The sequence below is a fragment of the Strigops habroptila genome, chromosome 4 (genome assembly GCF_004027225.2).
Source record: "Strigops habroptila isolate Jane chromosome 4, bStrHab1.2.pri, whole genome shotgun sequence".
Classification (NCBI taxonomy): domain Eukaryota; kingdom Metazoa; phylum Chordata; class Aves; order Psittaciformes; family Psittacidae; genus Strigops; species Strigops habroptila.
The window spans coordinates 59,507,402-59,525,343 of NC_046358.1; the positions used below are offsets into that span (position 1 = coordinate 59,507,402).

Below are 17,942 nucleotides of genomic sequence, written 5' to 3' on the forward strand. Positions count from 1 at the left end.
AACAACAACAAAAAAAACCCAACTGATTTTCTCTCTCTCTCTCTCTTTTTTTTTTTTTTTTTTTTTATTTTAAATACAATTCTTCCCTGTGAGGGTGGTGAGGCGCTGGCACAGGTTGCCCAGAGAAGCTGTGGCTGCCCCATCCCTGACAGTGTTCAAGGCCAGGTTGGATGGGGCTTGGAGCAACCTGGTCTAGTGGAACGTGTCCCTGCCTGTGGCAGGGGGTTGGAACTGGATGAGCTTTAAGGTCCCTTCCAACCCAAACCAGTCTGTGATTCTGTACAAGCAGCAGTTTGTGTAAGAGAAAAGGAATGCAGACGTGGTAAGGAGGCAGCCATTGACCCTTGCAAAGTGTCGTAAGAAACTGGTGATGAGGAAGGATAAGAAAAAAAATCAAAGGATCTTTTCATCAAAAGCGGAGAGAGAAGCTGCAGTTAACCTGGTCAGATGTGGGAAACTCAGCATAGAAGAGAACCAATACCAGAATTTGCAGTGGTGTCCTCCTGACCAGACCCTATCAATCTTGCCAGGGAATTTGACAGATGAGAAAAGTCAAAGAGCTGCTGAGGGATTCTAAAATCAAAGGGCTTTGAAAGCTGGATCAGAGAACAAAGCTCAGTTTTCCCATCTGCTTTGAATTTATTGTTGCTAATGAGGAAGCAGTCTCTGGTCTGAGTGAGCATGCTGGACCAGAGGGGTCACTTGAGATTTCCATCACATTCAGGAGAGGGTATCAAGAGGCTTTCTCTAAGTTAACTCTTTCACTGTCAAGCATGTACAAATGAGCAATTCAGAGTGAGATGGCACAAGGAGTGAAATGTTGGCTCCTTCCAGGCAGGTGGAACCTTAGAGACCTTAGAGCAGCTTCCAGGGCCTAAAGGGGCCAACAAGAAATCTGGAGAGGGGCTTTTGACAAGGGCCTGTAGTGACAGGACAAGGGGGAATGGCTTTAACCTGACAGAGGGGAGATTGAGATGAGATATTAGGAAGTTCTTCCCTGTGAGGGTGGTGAGGCGCTGGCACAGGTTGCCCAGAGAAGCTGTGGCTGCCCCATCCCTGGCAGTGTTCAAGGCCAGGTTGGACGGGGCTTGGAGCAACCTGGTCTAGTGGAAGGTGTCCCTGCCCATGGCAGGGGGTTGGAACTGGATGAGCTTTGAAGTCCTTTCCAGCCCTGGCCATTCCATGATTCTATAAACCTCTTTGTGGACCAACCCTAATAAAGGACTACCCCTGAACATAGCTAGTTTATTGCAGGCATTTCTCTGTCAAGTGTGGGATGTCCAAACATCACAAAAAAAAAAAAAAAATCTGTGTTTATATTTCACTCTAGGATGCCTTATTAGGCCCTTTCCCTGTTCTCTGCATCTGTTTCATCTCAGGTTTATTTGAGTAATACATCGCTCGACCCCTGAGATATCGCTGATACCTGCAGGCTCTGCAGACCTTCCTAAAGGCCTGCCGAGGCTGTACTGCCCTTCAGGACATACTTATTCTGTAGCAAATCCTACAGCAAATGACTGTATACCAGGCAATCCTGACAAAAACGAAACTCCCTGGGCAACAGGGAGCTAGCTGTGAAAATGAAATTCATGTCAGTGAGTCGATCAGAATCATCCAGGCTTGACTCATTCAGAAAGCGCCACAGTCTCTTCCTCACTCTGCAGGGGCATGTGCATCATACAGACAGTAGGGAATGTGAATACATGACATTTCTTTCCTGTGCCCAGCAAATTTAACTCACAGCTATATGAAAGGAAGGACAAGGCTAAGGGACAGGATGCTGCTGGAGAGGCGGAGAAGGGAAGGGAGCGTACCAAGGGGAATTACCTCAGTAAGTTGCTGGTTTACATGGAAGGTCTGAAATTGAGACAAAGCAAAGGAGGTTCTTCAAAAGAAACAGATGAGCTGATTTTTCACTGTAGCCTCCATTCACAATTTCCTTCCAAAGCCTTTCATATGAATGAGGTAGAAGGACACACTTTTAAAGTGGGTCAGGGAGAGGTGAAGACTTGCTATCAGCTATAAACCCCAACAGGACATAACTCCTTTGAAGAGCATTGAAATAGTGATTCAGGTTTTAGTTCAGGAGTATGTTGTATTCTTAAAGCTCTGTGGTACTGTGTTCCTGACAAACGGGGGAGAGTGATATATTCCACAAAAGACTGTTTTCTTTGTAGACAGCAGAGAATCATTTCAGCCTGCGCTGTCTCAGGGAACACAATACTCTAGCATTGACCTCTTTTTCTTGGCAGTATGCTCGGTACATTTGTAAGTTCCTTTGCCTACACACTTCAAGAGGCTTAACACCAGGAGGATCAGGCTAATTATCCTATCTCCCCCCCAGATAGATGTAACGTAGCTTTCTACCTGCTGAGCAAAAGACAGAGGTAAAGTGAGATGCTCAAGAGTCCTGGCTGTGTCCCCCTTTCTAGAGAATTACCAATGGATTGAATTTCACTACCTGAAAGTTGACTTCATTGCTAGTGACGCACAGACTTCATGGCTCTCTTCACTGCATCAACAGAGGCATTAAGACAGTCTGTGTATTTTTTTTTTTCTTTTAATACTTTATTATTATTACTGAATTCTTGAAATAGGATGGTGTTCTTTCATTGTCAGAGTGCAGTCTGCTCTGGAGTGGAGAATCATAGAATCACAGACTGGTTTGGGTTGGAAGGGACCTTAAAGCTGATCTAGTTCTAACCCCCTGCCACAGGCAGGGACACCTTCCACTAGACCGGGTTGCTTCAAGCCCTGTCCAACCTGGCCTTGAACACTGCCAGGATAATACAGAATGATTTAAGAAAAAGGAAATGTAGAGGAAGAAGAAATTTTAACCCAAAATGCCACAAAAGTGATTTTTCTTGGGGAATGTTGCCTTGGGATCCATTCTGATACTGCATATTGGATGGACCCAGAGGGAGGGTTATCAGAAGTATGTCAGAAGTATCTGAAGCCTGAAATCTGATCCTGAAATAACTAAACAAAGGAGCAGGATCGTTGTTGGTATGGATGAGAGCAGCAGTGTCAGTGTCAGTCCCCAAGGGTGAAGACAAGGCCTCTGCCTTGGAGAACACACCGTCTAGAGAGGTGGTGTGCAGACTAGGGCAGAAGAGGGAATGACGGGTATACCTTGGTTAGATTTCTTGCTTAGCTGTTTTTATTTTTGGGGGGGTTTTTTTGGTTGTGGTTCGTTTTTTTTGTGGGGTGTTTTTTTTTTTTTTGGTTGGGTTTGGTTTTTTTTTTTTCTTTCTTTCTTTTTTGTTTGTTTTTTAAGCATAGGAAAGGTTTTTAATTTGTTTCTTGCCTGAGGACAAGGTCCAGATTTCATTTCATTTCCAAGGGTCTTTGCTTTATTGAAAACTATGTTACCACACCCACAAGCGGAGCTTTGAACGTGTCTATTCTAGTGCCTTTAATATTAGCCAGATCTTCTAAGATAGTACCAAAGGGAGAAATGAGGTCACTGGAAAGCAATGGATAGAAATTGAAAATAAGATTTCTTACAGGATTGATGTGGTAGGTGAGAGAAACAGTGATGTTTGAAGTTTACCATCTGTGCCCAGGAAAAGGAGAATATCCTGAGACACAGATGGCGACATACACTTTCATGCTGCCCTTTTGAGAGAAGAAAAAGAAAAGTTGTCTAAATCCACTCCTGTCTAAATCCAAGCTCTCAGTTATGCAGTGCACTCCAGTCATACTTTTGTGTTTCTTTGATTTCATTCTTATCTTCTGATTCTCTATTTGTCACCAGACATGTCTTTACAAGAGCATATCAACTGTCTATAGACAGCCAGTTCAAACTTTCTAGATTATCCATGACACTCTGCTGTTCTGGTTTGGGATAGCCTAGAATAATACTGACTGTAATTAGTGGATTAAGAAAAATAATACTCAAAAGTAAGGGTCATGTCTTGATGTGGGCATATAAATGAGACAAATACAGAAACGGGCTTGGGAACAAGGCAGCAATGCCTAAGTGTCATAAAGCACTAAGGAACCAAGTAATTTGGGACAGTGCATAACTTTCTGGTTCTGGTCATAAATCTGCAGTGAACTTTCTGCAGGCTGAGCCCTGCCACGATGTGGAGCAGAGAACACAGGCCAGGGAGCCGTGCTGGCTTGTGTAGCACTTTGTTGGAAAGTGGTGATGACATTTGCCTCAAGACTTACTGATGCAGACAGATAGGACACCCCTTGACCTGCAGTCACTGATACAGCTGTAAAGATGTCAGCATTTCCCATTAGCCCAGTTCCCTCTCAGTGCAAAGGCCAGGTGTTGGTATGCTGCAGTCTTTTCATTTAGGTTTCTTATTTCTTCTTTACAGCACGCTGCAGAGTGTCAAAGCAAACTTGGGTTGTGGTGGGCTTTTTGGGGGGTTGGTTTTGGTTTTTTTAGGGGTTTTTTTGTTGGGTTTTTTTTGTGCGTGTGTGTGTTTTGGTTTTTTGGGGTTTTTTTTGTTTTGTTTTGGTTTGGTTTTTTTTGAAGAAACTAAAAATCCCACTGCAAGGTCCAGATTTTCAGTGTAAAGTTTCTCCTGCATCTTATTTGCATGGCTGAGTTATAACCTTCTAAATCACAAACAGAAGCCCTGGCTGACTCAAGCTAACAGCTCTAATGGATGCTATTATATTTCTGCTGCTAGTTGGCAGTCAACCTTCACTACCTCCTCAGCATAAAGGGATGCTGTCAACATGAAAAACTGCCTTCCTTGGGGGAGAGAGAGGGAGCCATACCTACTATTGTTCCAAACCAGCCTTTTACAACAGCAGTAACTCAAAGAGAGTAAGGATGCAAGTGGGATGCTATTTACCGGTCTCTGTTCGGCGTGTTTACTTTGCATGTTTGACAGCACTCTGGTGTACGAGTGTTGCTGGGATGCGTTAGCATTTTCTCAGAGTAGCAAGAATATGGCTGCTGGGAGCTGAGGGTGCAGAGGGTCAGTGAGGAGAGAGGATGCTTTCATCCCAGGCCTTGTATTAACAGCAGCAAGAATCCATATATATATGTGGAGAATAGAGATCAAATATATAGGATGCATTGTGCTTAGAATTGTAGAATCACAGAATGGTTTGGTTTGGAAGGAACCTTAAAGATTGTCGAGTTCCAACCCCCTGCCATGGGCAGGGACATCTTCCATTGGACCTGGTTGCTCAATAAAACTTGTTTGTAACATGCTTGGAGGTGAAGGAGCTCTCCCACCCCCCTCTTCCTTCCTTCCTTCCCCATAGATGATTTTTACAGTGCCCTGCTCACCACTATTTAAAGCCAAAACGATGCAAAACTTCAGTTGTCTGCGATGAGCCAGTTTGGAAACATTCCAAGTTGTCGGCATCCTCTAAATACAATGCTGTGCTTTCCTTTGCGGGTGCCAAAGCTGTCCCTGGAGGAATTTGCAATGAACCTGGCAAAAAAAAAAGGCAGGGTTCCTACTTCTTTGTGATTAAAATGACTGGCACACTGCAGAGAACTGACTGCCAATACCTCCTCGGCCAGTTTCCCCTAAACCGTGCTCAGCTGCTTCACCCCACAAATGTGTTAGCAGATGAGAGACCTTTTGCTAACCAGTGAATAATAACCCCCTTTTTGTTTTGCTGCTAAAGTGAACGGGCCTGTGTGGGCTATTGCAGCCACTCGGTTGCTCCCAGCTCCTGAGGACAGCCCAGGCTACTGCTTCCTGACCAGGAACTGCTGAGGGAATAGAAATGGGAGATCAAGCTCGCCATCTCCTGGGGAAAAGGTATTTACGCTTCCAGGGAAGTTTAGTTTATTCCTTTCATTCTCACGCTTTTCTTTGTGAAAGACCACGGTTGTAGAAGTCTTAGAAAGCATGCCAGGCTTGCAGCGCTAGCTCTGACCCTACTGTGGTTCCTCTTCTTCCTATCAAACTTGATAAAACAAAGACGTGAGTTTATGTCACAGGTATTTTTGTTATATACTTCATATATACTTTAGCAGTAGCAACATCGGTGGCAAGACTCGTACGCATTAATAACCCCAGAAAAGAGGTTTGTAGAGCGTTGAGCAGAAGCAGGAACAGTCAAGTTCTTAATGTACTTTAAACGTTAAGGACTGTTTAGCGACTGACACGTATGCCCTGTGAGAACAGGGACATCATGAAAGCTACAGCAGATGTTGTAGCCACTGACTAGTCGCAGTATACCTTAGTTTTCACAGATAGTTATATGTCACTTCAAAAACTGATGCCTACCGTGAGGCTTCTAAGGATACCTATGGATTTAGCAGGGCTGTGCTACTGCAGTGATATTCCCAATGTGGTTATTGTAAAGTGGTAAGCCAACTGGAGTCTAAATTACATTGCATTAATCAAGTTATACATTGGAGGTGACAGTAATAGGCAAGGCCCAAATGTCCCAAGCTTTATTAACTTATTACATCAACAATATTAGGGAAAAAAATATTATGAAAACATACTAGGAAGAAGTTCTTCCCTGTGAGGGTGGTGAGGCGCTGGCACAGGTTGCCCAGAGAAGCTGTGGCTGCCCCATCCCTGGCAGTGTTCAAGGCCAGGTTGGACGAGGCTTGGAGCAACTCGGTCTAGTGGGAGGTGTCCCTGCCCATGGCAGGGGGTTGGAACTGGATGAGCTTTAAGGTCCCTTCCAAGCCAAACCAGTCTGTGATTCTATGAAAAACAGAGCAAAACCCAGCAGCTACCTGCACAATGTCTGTGTAGATGGGGGAGGAAATATGTGACAGTTAGTGTAATTACTGTGTTGTGGAATAAAGTCTGTAAGGGGTCAAGTAGTTAGAAAAGGGTCTGGGGAGGTAGGATTCCTCAACCCCCGGTGCTATCACTGGTTTATTGCAACCTTACACAACTACTTTACCTCTCTACAGCTTAGTGAGGTGAATTTTTTCAGAAGTATGAGAAAGATTGATGAATTCATTAAACTAGTTACTTTTGTAGGGGTTAGTGTGATTCAGAGTAACTACAGTTATAAAGCAGCTACGGAAATTACACCTTGTTCCTAGCACCAAGAACTGAGATTAAGCTGGGCTGTTGTGATTTTGGAGAGCCACGTTGTTCACTTCAGAGATTTGTTACAAAAACCCCCACCTTTTCAGTCTTGATCTGGGCAGGGGGTCCCATATATGCTGTTAAATATAAACTATTGGAAAATTGGATACCAAAAAAATTGCAACTAATATTTTTTACTTAGGTCAAAACAGTTCTAAACAGGGATGACTAGTCATGATATGTGAAGTGAAATAACAACATCTCCATTATAAACAAGCAAAAACTTCGTATAGATAATAGTTTTGGTAGAGCTTGAACATGTAAATGTCACAAACCCAAAACTTAAAACTAGAGTAACTATTATACCTGTATCAAACCATCATGAGTCTTATAGTCTTCTACCGTTTTAAATATGTTTTGCTGTTCATACTGTTTTAAACTAATGTTTAAAGATTGTTAATTGAAGTGGAAGCTGGGAATCCTAAAGGCATTTTCTTCCTAAGTTGTTCTTCCTCCCAATCCCATCTATAGAACTTTTAGCCTGAACACCGTGAAGTACACATTTTTTGCAGTAAGAGAAAGCAAAATTTCATTCAGAATAATACAAAGTAGGCTTTAAAGTTTTTAATGCTTTTTCAATGCTTTGACATAGTCAAATCCAACACAATGTCCGAACTGTGAAATTACAATTCAAATTTAACTTGCATACTTGTGTTTTACAAACAAATCTATGTATTAACTCAGTTACACTGCTTTGCTTAGTATAATTGAGTTATCACTTGAAACACAGTGAACACGTAGAAGGTGTTTTTTCTATCACTCAAATACTGGAATGAAAATGGATTTTTTGAGCTCCACTTCCCAACCAAGGCTTGTGGTTTCTTGGGAGGAGGAGTTCATTCAGGTGATTCACATACTATACCAGCTCTACTCTTTATTAATGTCCTTGAACTATTCTTCTCTCAAAATGAACAACTGTGGTGACCCCATTCAAGGGAGATGCAACCTAGAGTGAAGAATAGCCCCTACAATGCTGAAAGGCACAGAATATAGGGCTTTCTAGGCCCCACCATCAAAAGCAGAGGGGGATTTTACTGCTTCGTAAATAGGAGGGTGACATGGTTTCATCTCAGCTGGCAAAAATTGAAAGGTAGAAGTAAGCTGAAGAAGGGAGTGTTGGCTCAGGAACAAGCAGATAATAAAGTAGTTCTGAATACATTTAGGCTAGCCTACCAAATAGCAGCAGTACGTGGAAAGAGGATAAAAAGTAAACTGATTTTGAGAGCAATCATTTTATGAAAGAGATCACATGACTGCCTGCGGTAGCAGGCGTATTCCTCCCTCCCTGCGCAGCTGTCTCTGTAAATAGAACTTTAATGTGAAATATTCTTGCTGGTCAGGTAATGACAGTCTTACTCAGCCTGTCTTGTTTTATACACCTGTTTTTTTGAGCAGTCTCAGCTCTTCTGGCAAAGGTGATAACAGCTAACAAGAAAACACATATCGCTTGAGGCAAAGATTTGAAGGCAAGCTCTGACAGCTTTCTTGCAGAATGACTTTAGCTATACCTCTTGAAGTCATCAGATCTTTGTCCTGATTCTGATCCAGTGGACAGCTCCCTTTAAGTCTTCACAAGCAACTTTTAGCTGCCTGCAGCTAGCACCACTCTTGACACTGGAAAAGCTTTTCAGTTTTAAGTCTTGCTTTTCTTTCAATTCTATAGCTGTATAATGGTTTTGTAAGAGAACTCTATGCACCTATCAGTTTTTCATTTCATTAGGCCCTACAACATTCTGGCTGTAGCTTCAGTATTTACCTAGAGGATTTCCTCTGTGTATTCACTCCCTCAGCTCTTCTAACACTATGAGTATTTCATTATGCATCATTTACCTCCTTGGTGAGTCTTACCTTCTAAAATAAACCCTACAATATAAACTATTTGGGATTTTTTTAAGGCTAGGCTGCAAAGGCGACAAAAGTTCCTCAAACTGAAGAACTTTTCTAGTCTGGAGCATTATAGAAGCTTATCAGAAAGAAGCATCTGAATTTTGTTCATTTTCTGCACTTACTCCTCCACACGTTCAATGCACATGTTTTCAGGTCAGGGTCATCACCTGTAATATTGCACAGAGCTGGTGCCCATGGAAAAAGGTGTCCCAAAACTGTATTATAATGAAGAGAAGACAGTTTAAAAGATGAATCCATTTGAACAGGAAACAAAAGCGCACTCTCCAGCAACAAACGTAAAGATCCATTAAACAGCCTACAAACTAGCACCATCACAAAGAGGCTGAGGTAAGCCAGGACAACATGTCTTTTAGCCTCAAAATGATTCACAAAATCAATTATCAGTTCATTTTTTAATTAAAGGAAGAATTATATAAACGAACAGCAGAACACTTTGGGGAAGTATAGGCACATATCGCCACAGGAGGGTTTCCTCCTGTGTACAGACAATGGCCATCAATTCTTTACTTTCCCAGTCTGTCTTTTGTGCAGTGAACGCAAAGCCCAGAGCGTAATAAACCTGAACATGAATTATCTGAACTTCTTCTTTTCTTTTCCAACAGAAGGAGGAAATTACTTGCTGCTAAAGATGTTCAGACTAGTCATTTTGCAAATGGTGCTATGAAGCTGATCAGGAAGGAATGTGTTGTAGCGTAATTGTCCTATTTCAAAGCATTAGTCTGTAATAACCTGCAGCACGGCTGTGCTTCATTGAGAGGGAGAAACTGTTACATCCAGCATGCACCTCAGTACATGCACATTCCACAGAGAAACACCCTTTTCTGCTAGTGCTGGAAGGCAGCCCATCAAACAGCTTAAGCCTTTTAGATCCTAATTTCAAGGCAGAGAGATAGCACTTGCTTCACTGGCTGCAGCTATTAGCTATTTCCAGTTATGACCCTTGTGATTAAGCCAAGCTCTGAGACCTCAAATCCTTTTCTAAAATAGAGACTAGCTTTTGTTCAACAACATCGTAGGAAAACACTTTCTGGCATCAGACCAAAGGAATGTTTAAGTGTTAGCTTTTCAAAAGCTATCTTAACTCAATCAAGAAATCTCTTTGTTTTGTTACAACAGGAAACATGTTATGCTAGGCTGCCACTTGTAAGAGCTATAGGTGGAGAATACTTCCCTTCCTCACTGCTGGAATCCATATCCTTGAGTATTCATTTGTTTGCAACTGCAGAAAGTTGGTCCCGGATCCTTCCCAGACCTTCTAACATAGTGTCCAGGGTTTCTTTGCTCAGTTCCACAGTCAGTGCAGAAACAACAGGACTATTTCCACATAAGGCAACATCTTCCTGCATCTGAAAATAGGAATGCAGACATTAGCTGATGAAAAATTTATTCATGTGTTTTTTCAGCACCATTATGAAAATCAGCGTTTAATAGCTAGATTAAGAAAAATGGCTTAAATTTGGCATCCAGCTCCATTCTGAAGGACCACAGCACATTTTCTAAGCTGTGTGCCTCGCTTATGAAGCATGCTCCCACTGACAGTGTGCAAGTAAGCATAGACTGCCATGGGTACAGGGAAATCTTTAAGAGACTCATAGCAGGAAGCCACATCCATATCAAAAACATCTTAGGAGATACTGCATAGGATACTTCACCCCATCCCACACACAGAAATTAGGGGTTTTTTTTTCCCCCATCTCTCCTGAAACCCACTCATCGCACTTTTACTGGTTGGGGAGATCCAGAACTCTGTAGAATATAAAGCAGCAAGTTCAGCTATACTCCCCAAATGATAGATATGGCCACTGAAAGAAGTTATTAGTAATCAAAAGTAATTTCCCAACTAATGCAGTCAGCTAAACATGCTGATGAGTGGCTTAGACTTAAAGGGAGATGACTTTATAATTTATCTTCATTTTTTCTGTAGAGAGCAATGGTGAGCAGGAACAAATACACTGCGTTCTCGCATCCTCATGCAAAGAAAACTCTCCCTTGCAAGAAAAAGAGGGCTTTCACCAGAGACATTATTCCCAGGGTCTTTGGTATTTCAAAGATCATCTCTGGTTAACTGCCCATCAGGCAATAGGGCAAGCACCAGTTACCTGTCTGCACTGGTTTGCACTATCAGTGGTAAGTCAGGTGTTGGACTTGGTTTTATCCTGTATCCTTTACAGCCACTGACATTACCTTTAATTGAAGCAGGCAAGTAGGAACTGCCATTCTGCTGATGCTGTCTGAAGATGTCTTGATGTCCACCCTCCAGTCCATGTCGACCAGCCGAGGCAGGGAGACTGAGGCATTAAAAAATGGGTCTGTTAGGCCTGACAGCACGTGACGACACCAGACCCCGGAACCTCTGACTACCAGGATGTACATACTTCTCCACTACTGGCCCTGGGAAGCATACAACTTCAGTGCTCCTACCTGGTTTCATATCATTTTTACTCTGCAAAAAAGTAGTTTCTGAAGGCCTCCTCATGACACTGGAAGGACAAACAGGGTTCTCCAACCATCACATACAAAGATAGTACAGTGCAAGACAAATATAGGTAAATTCACAGAGCAGCTGGGAGGAGAGCAGTAGCTATCCACGTTTTTATGCTAACACAGATCCGTCAGTTGGAATATCTGTTCTTTAAATCACTTGCCTTGGTCCCTGTGTAATATATGTCAGATATTTCATTAATACAATACTAAAATAATCCATTTCCTAGAAGACAATCTCAGGCTAAATATTCTTCTAATGAATAGAAAGACATGAGTGTCAGAGCAAAGCTCCTGAGTGGTGCTCCAAGAGCTTTGCCTCTGGGTTGTGAAGAGCTAGCTAGTGTGTTACGCTAGTGTGTTACACTTGCTGTCATTTCCTCGAATGCATGATAGTGTCAAGGATACAGGAAAAAGCATTACGTGTCTTGGTAACACTAGAGCATTGTTTAATGTAAGCAACTGCTTTATTTATTGTATTAGCATTACACAAGTTTATTCCCTTTACATGTTTATAGGCTATGAAAACTTTGAGGGACAGTGTATTTCCAGGTCTTGCCATACTGTTTAGCTGTTGGGCATTATCTCCTCTGCAGGCAAAGAAAAGGGTAAGGAAGATCCATGCAGACCTCAGAGTAGTCTATTATGTACCAGTTCTCATTTGTAAGCCTCCAAGTACTACAGTTGTAAAGAATACCTCTTGGGGAGAAAAAGTATTGTAGCTGCATGGAACACCTAACTGGGATGTAACTCATTGCCTGTGATACTGTTGTTAAGAGTTTGCATTCTTTAATTACATCACAGTTTAGAAAGGTGAGAAAAAAGAGTTATGAATATATGCAGTGTACTTTCTGATACCTGGAAGAGAAAGAATGCAAAGAATTGACTAGATGTGCAAAGATAAGGTATTCCCCAATATATATATCTCTCCTTACATTGAATATGGACATGACTTTATGACTTAAATGGGGAGGTCAGAGTGCTTCACTTTCAAATGCTTGCAAATAATTAATTGCTGTACATTGCACTTTGGAAGGCAGCAACACATGGAGCATTAAATGGAATTGCTTGAGGACTGGAAACAATTTTGCACAGATCTAAATACAAGCTTTTTGGCCTCTGCTAAGCTCTGTGATGCTGCAGTCATACAGCTTCATCTAAGGCAAATGGGTGTATCCCTGTGCTACATTAAGAAAACACATTGTGATGCACTATTCTAAACAATGACCTCGGGAAACATTAATTGTATCGAGGTATGAATTACTACTTACTCTGACTCGCTTGTGCTTCATTCCTCCAAGCAGAGCTGTGAAAAAGTGAAAAAAAAAACCCCAGTATCAGCAGTGCTTGGCGGGGGGAGGGGGGAAATGAAAAGAAAAAAGGTAATGAAAGCATTTAGACTGGCTTATCCCTGACAGAAAGGTCACCAGGGCTGCAGCAGTAAGCAGGGGTGAGAAACTGCTTATGCCAGAGTGCCATGGAAAGGCTGTCACTGGTGATGGTAGGCAAACTGGTGACCAACTATTACTTCTTTGTAAGTACAGCTCACTTACACCGCGTACCTTTCTCCCAGGTTTTATCAAAGTGATGGGCGTGCATGCAAAATTGCTATGCTTTGCCACCACCTCACATATGTTCTACCACATACAGTGCGTCTACACCTAAGCCAAGGTGGTAAGTGGACGGGCATCTAGATACTACCCGAGCAGATTCTGTAGTGCTGAAATCTAGCCCTCAAAGTTTTATCATTTTTCCACCACACGGATGAATTGTTAGGATAAAAGGGAGTTTGCCTTATGTGAATGAGTCCCATACCCATTCCAAAAGTCGTGGAAAAACCCTCTGTGCCCATGGCTGTGTTTTGTTTGACATTCTAGTCAGATGACGTATTTCATTCAACTCTGCTCATCCCAGCCTGTGTGATTATGCCCAAGGCACACACAAAATTAATATGAGGATGAGGCTTTGAGCAACCTAGTCTAATGGAAGGTGTCCCTGCCCATGGTGGGGGTTTGGAATTAGATGATCTTTAAGGTTCCTTCCAACCCAAACCATTCTGTGATTCTATGACTAGAAACAAGACTTTGCATGCTGCCAGCTATCCACATATCAAACCAGATATATTGGCTTTAACTTTCCAGCTGAGACCAAATGGCAGGTGGGTAGCACTCACATATTCTCCAAGATTATTTTAGTCAGAAGGTTTTTCAGATTTTGGTGGAAGTTTTCAGGAAAGAGTGCGAGGATATCTTCTGCACTTGTCAAGCCCCGGTACACGACGTGCCTGGTGAGGTTGTGCAAAGCAGATACCAGCTGTAGGAAGGGAAGAGGAGGAAGGGCTCTGCTGGGTTGAAAAGCATTACATGCAGCACAGGATGAGCCTTCAGTAGCCAGGAGAGACACAGCTTCTGCAGCGAGACCGACCCCACCAGGGTCTTGGACATCCAAGTGCTGCCTGCCAGCCTTAACAGGTAGGGAGCTCAGATTCAAGCTGTCCTCCAGCGTGCATGCCTCTTTCCTTTTGCCGCCCTGTAAGGCCACTCCGGGCAGTGCCTCCGAGGGAGGATCGCTTTTACCGAGCACGTTTCGTTCCCGCAGCGGCCACGGTCCCTGGGAGTCCCACGGGGCCGCGCATCGTCCAGAGGGCCTGTGCCAGCCCCGTACTGGCGCCGCTGCGGGCCGCTCCTCCCCTCCCTCCCGCACGGTGAGGCCCAGCCGGCAGCTCCCGTCCTCCCGCTCCTTCGTACGGGGCCCGGCGCTGTCCCGCCCGGTCCCACCTGCTCTGCTTCCTCGGGGTCGGCGGCGAGGCCGGGGCAGGCGCGCTGCGCCAGCGGGCCGAGGCTGGCGGGCGGGCTGGAGAAACACTCCTGGCACAGCTGCCGCACGGCGTCCTTCGACGGTGCCTGGCGGGGAGCAAAGCGGGGGATGCTCAGCCGCGGCCCGGGCGATGCGGCAGCCGCCGGCCCGGGCGCCCCGTCCCCCAGCGGCTCGGGAGACCGCTCACCTTCAGTAGGCTCTGCAGCGCGGCGAACTCCCCGTCCCGCAACGCCGCCATCTTGGCGCTGTCAGCTGAGACGGGCGCCGAGTTCCCCGTGACGCGCCGCCGCCATCTTGGCGCTGTCAGTGAGGCGGGCGGGCCCGGGGCGGAGCGGGCCGCGCGCTGTAGGCCTGCCCTCGAAGGGGAGCGGTTCTTGCAGCCACAAGGCTCGGCACGGCGCCCGGCCTGCGGGAACCCTGTGACTGTCGGGGCTGCTGCTGAAGACCGGCTGAACATGAGCCAGCTTGTGCCCAGGCAGCCAAGGGGGCCAACAGCATCCTGGCCTGTATCAGCAACAGTGTGGCCAGCAGGGCCAGGGCAGCGATCATCTGCCTGTACTGGGCACTGGTGAGGCTGCGCCTTGAGTCCTGTGTTCAGATCTGGGCTGCTCACAACAAGAGAGACATCGAGGTGCTGGAGCGGGTCCAGAAAAGGGCAACAGAGCTGGTGAAGGGTCTGGAGCACAGGTCTGATGAGGAACAGCTGAGGGGACTGGGGTGTTCAGTCTGGAGAAGAGAAGCCTCAAGGAGATATCATCATTCTGCAACTACCTAAAAGAAGGATGGAGAGAGGATGTGGCTGGCCTCTTCTCCCAAGTAACAGGTGATAGGACAAGAGGAAATGGCCTCAAGCTGGGCCAGGGGAGGCTTAGATTGGATATTAGGAACAATTTTTTTCCCCAAAAGGGTGATCAGGCATTGGAACAGGCTGCCCAGGGAAGTGGTGGAATCACCATCCCTGGAAGTGTTCAGAAACCTTGTAGCTGAGGCCTTTAGTGACATGGTTTAACGGTGGTCTTGGCAGTCCTGGCTTAGTGGTTGACTTGATGATCTTAAAGGTCTTTTCCAACCTAGTTGATTCTATGACTCCAACAGAAAATCTAGATTTCTAAGGACTTACTAGTCTTAAAAATACCAGTGAACTTAGAGAAACCGTAACAGCCTCCTCAACCGGGAAGACTGAGCTGGCTTGGAATGTGCAAACACTTGAAGCAGAGCCAGCTGCATCAAAAGAAAAGTATTTTGCTGGTTCCAAAGCACAGGAACCTGAGTGATTAACGGAAAAACTCACTAGTGCCTTTGTGCTAATGTAGCTGCTCTTAACACAATCTCAAAAGTACAGAGACACCTTTAGAACAAAGATCTGTTTCTAAATGGTAGCTGTTTCAGCTGCTTCTGATCTCTAAATAGACACAAGGGTCTCACCCCTGCTGACAGCACTGCAAGCCAGGAGGCATGTGGGCCTGTAACTCAAAACATCCCACATCCAAATGTCCTAAAGAGCTTGTGGGGAGCACATCTTGTCTGTGTTTTCCAGCTATAACAACTGGACTGAAGGAAAAAAGCACTACGTTGCTGTAGTTTTTGCTAGATAGTAGTGATTATTTTTAAGGTTGCTGGTGAAGGCAATACCAGCAAAATACCCTAAGTATAAAATTATACATTAGTTCTTGTTATTTATGTTATGGGTACAGCCAAGGTTTTCACAGTTCATATGCAGAATGGAATAATAATAAATAATAACAATAATAATAAAAAAATAGTCCATAGCCCCTAAACTGTTTATCTACTTTGAGACTTGCTTATAAAAGAATACCAGTTAGAAGGTGGAAATTTTGTGTTCTCTTTTTGTTTCTTACTAGGTAAGGTAAGGAAAATGCGCATGAAACTTGGAAGATAGTGGTGCAGATCCAGCACCAGAAATCCCTGCGACAGCTGGTCTTCTGCAGTATCCCAGAAGAGCTCATCTGTGATGAAGTTTGCTGTGAAAACACTGGGGGGAAATGGATGGTAATTCTGAAAACAAACAAACAAAGAAAAAGACAAGGAAGCTTCTCTTCTATATTTTTTGGAAATTACGACAAAAAATTAAGTAGCTGTTTTAAATAGAGACAGGGAATTATATAATTATATTATATAAATATATAAATATATATTATATAAATATATATAATAATATAAATATTATATAAATGTAATAATATATAAATAGTATATTATATAAATATATAATTATATAAATAAATATGTACAGGGAAAAAACTTCTATTTACTTCTTTAGGAATGAGATCTGCATTGTTACCAACAGAGCAGAGATTTCTGCTAAGAATATTTATGGTATAACATAGTACCAATTCTTCCCTTAATAGTGATAGAATCCTACTACCATGGGGTATTTCTACAGCCTTTTTCCCGTTGATAGCTCTCAAATGGAGGGATATCTTTCACAATGGAAAGCATTAATATTATGGAATTATAAACGGAATGGAAAGTCATAGCCATAGGGCCAAGAAACAATATCTAAATTAAAACTGATGTTATGATGCAGATAAAGAAGGAACTCGTTTTTAGAGAGCTTGAAAAATAACCATGACATTCTTATGTATTTCCATTGCACTGTGATTAAATGCACCACAGCATGAAAGACTGGAAATAAATTTGGCCTCCACTATGTGAGAACTCTAATTGCTCAGTACCAGCAATTTTACACTGTGTTGTCTTTATTTGAAGTAGCTACTAGGAAGAATTCTAAAAGCATGCGGGGCAACAAGAATAATCTAATTTTAAAATTCACTCTAAAATTTCTCTGCATTGTGAGGGAAAATATTTAATCTCAAAGCAGATTTCTTTTTTCTGTTTTCAAAAAAATAAATAATGATTTGACCTTGTCTTGCTTATGGATCAGAATTAAAGGGAGGGCAGGGACATGGGACATTACAGTGGGGATCCCTACCATGGCAGGGAATTTAGAACTGGATGAGCTTAAAGGTCCCTTCCAACACAAACCATTCTATTATTCTATGATAAAAAAACCCAACACAAACCAAACAAACACCACCACCCGCCCTCCCCCCCCAGAAAATACCCAATAGGGATCTTTTCTTGTACCTTTTTCCTTTACTTCCATACATTCATGTCACAAGGTGAGAAGCTAATACAATGTCAGCAGCATCCTAATGCTCATAAGGAAAAGCAGATTCCTAGTAGTAAAGTTGCTTATCCATTTTCAAATTGGAAGATGCAGGACTTAGCTCCTAAATTAATGCAGTAGAGATGTGACGTCAAGTATATGTTGGTTGAATTGGATGTAGACTGTGGTGACCAAGAGGAGAGCTCTGCCCCCAGCCAGGCTGCAGGTAAGCCCTGCAGTTTCGGGGCATAGGACACGGTCACCTGTATGCTTGTCAGCACTTACCAACTCCACAGGAGAGACAGCAAGAGGAAAGCCTGCTTATGCAGCACCTGCTACATTGCAGACTGATGCGTTAGCTTCAGAACATAGAGTCATAGAATCACAGAATGGTTTGGATTGGAAGGGACCTTAAAGCTCATACAGTTCCGAACCTCTGCCATGGGCAGGGACACCTTCCACTAGACCAGGTTGCTCCAAGCCCCGTCCAACCTGGCCTTGAACACTGCCAGGGATGGGGCAGCCACAGCTTCTCTGGGCAACCTGTGCCAGGGCCTCACTAC

At 43.6% G+C, this 17,942-nt stretch overlaps 2 protein-coding genes across 3 annotated transcripts in view; one reads left to right on the top strand and one right to left on the bottom strand.

The window, feature by feature from the left end:
• LDLRAD3 (low density lipoprotein receptor class A domain containing 3) overlaps positions 1-17,942 on the top strand; it is a 128,068-nt gene that overhangs the window by 96,156 nt on the left and 13,970 nt on the right. For both annotated transcript variants that reach the window (XR_003991215.1, XR_003991214.1), the window contains exon 7: positions 16,112-16,259. The gene's annotated coding sequence lies outside the window, so the exon portion shown is untranslated. The remainder of the gene's footprint in view (positions 1-16,111; positions 16,260-17,942) is intronic.
• Positions 7,593-14,557, bottom strand: COMMD9 (COMM domain containing 9). Its single transcript, XM_030484616.1, has 6 exons — positions 14,437-14,557; positions 14,210-14,335; positions 13,606-13,745; positions 12,704-12,738; positions 11,136-11,239; positions 7,593-10,297 (listed from the first exon to the last, which is right to left on the bottom strand). Exons 1-6 carry the CDS (start codon positions 14,485-14,487, stop codon positions 10,157-10,159), a joined length of 597 nt encoding a protein of 198 aa, XP_030340476.1. The 5' UTR covers positions 14,488-14,557; the 3' UTR covers positions 7,593-10,156.

Bases quoted from the DNA above. Each gene is read 5' to 3' on its own strand.
- COMMD9 (XM_030484616.1), bottom strand. From the start codon at position 14,487: ATGGCGGCGTTGCGGGACGGGGAGTTCGCCGCGCTGCAGAGCCTACTG. The intron at 14,336-14,436 runs GTGAGCGGTCTC...GCTCCCCGCCAG, and splicing joins CGCTGCAGAGCCTACTGAAG to GCACCGTCGAAGGACGCCGT. The intron at 11,240-12,703 runs GTAAGTAGTAAT...TTAATGCCTCAG, and splicing joins TGAAGCACAAGCGAGTCAGA to TCTCCCTGCCTCGGCTGGTC.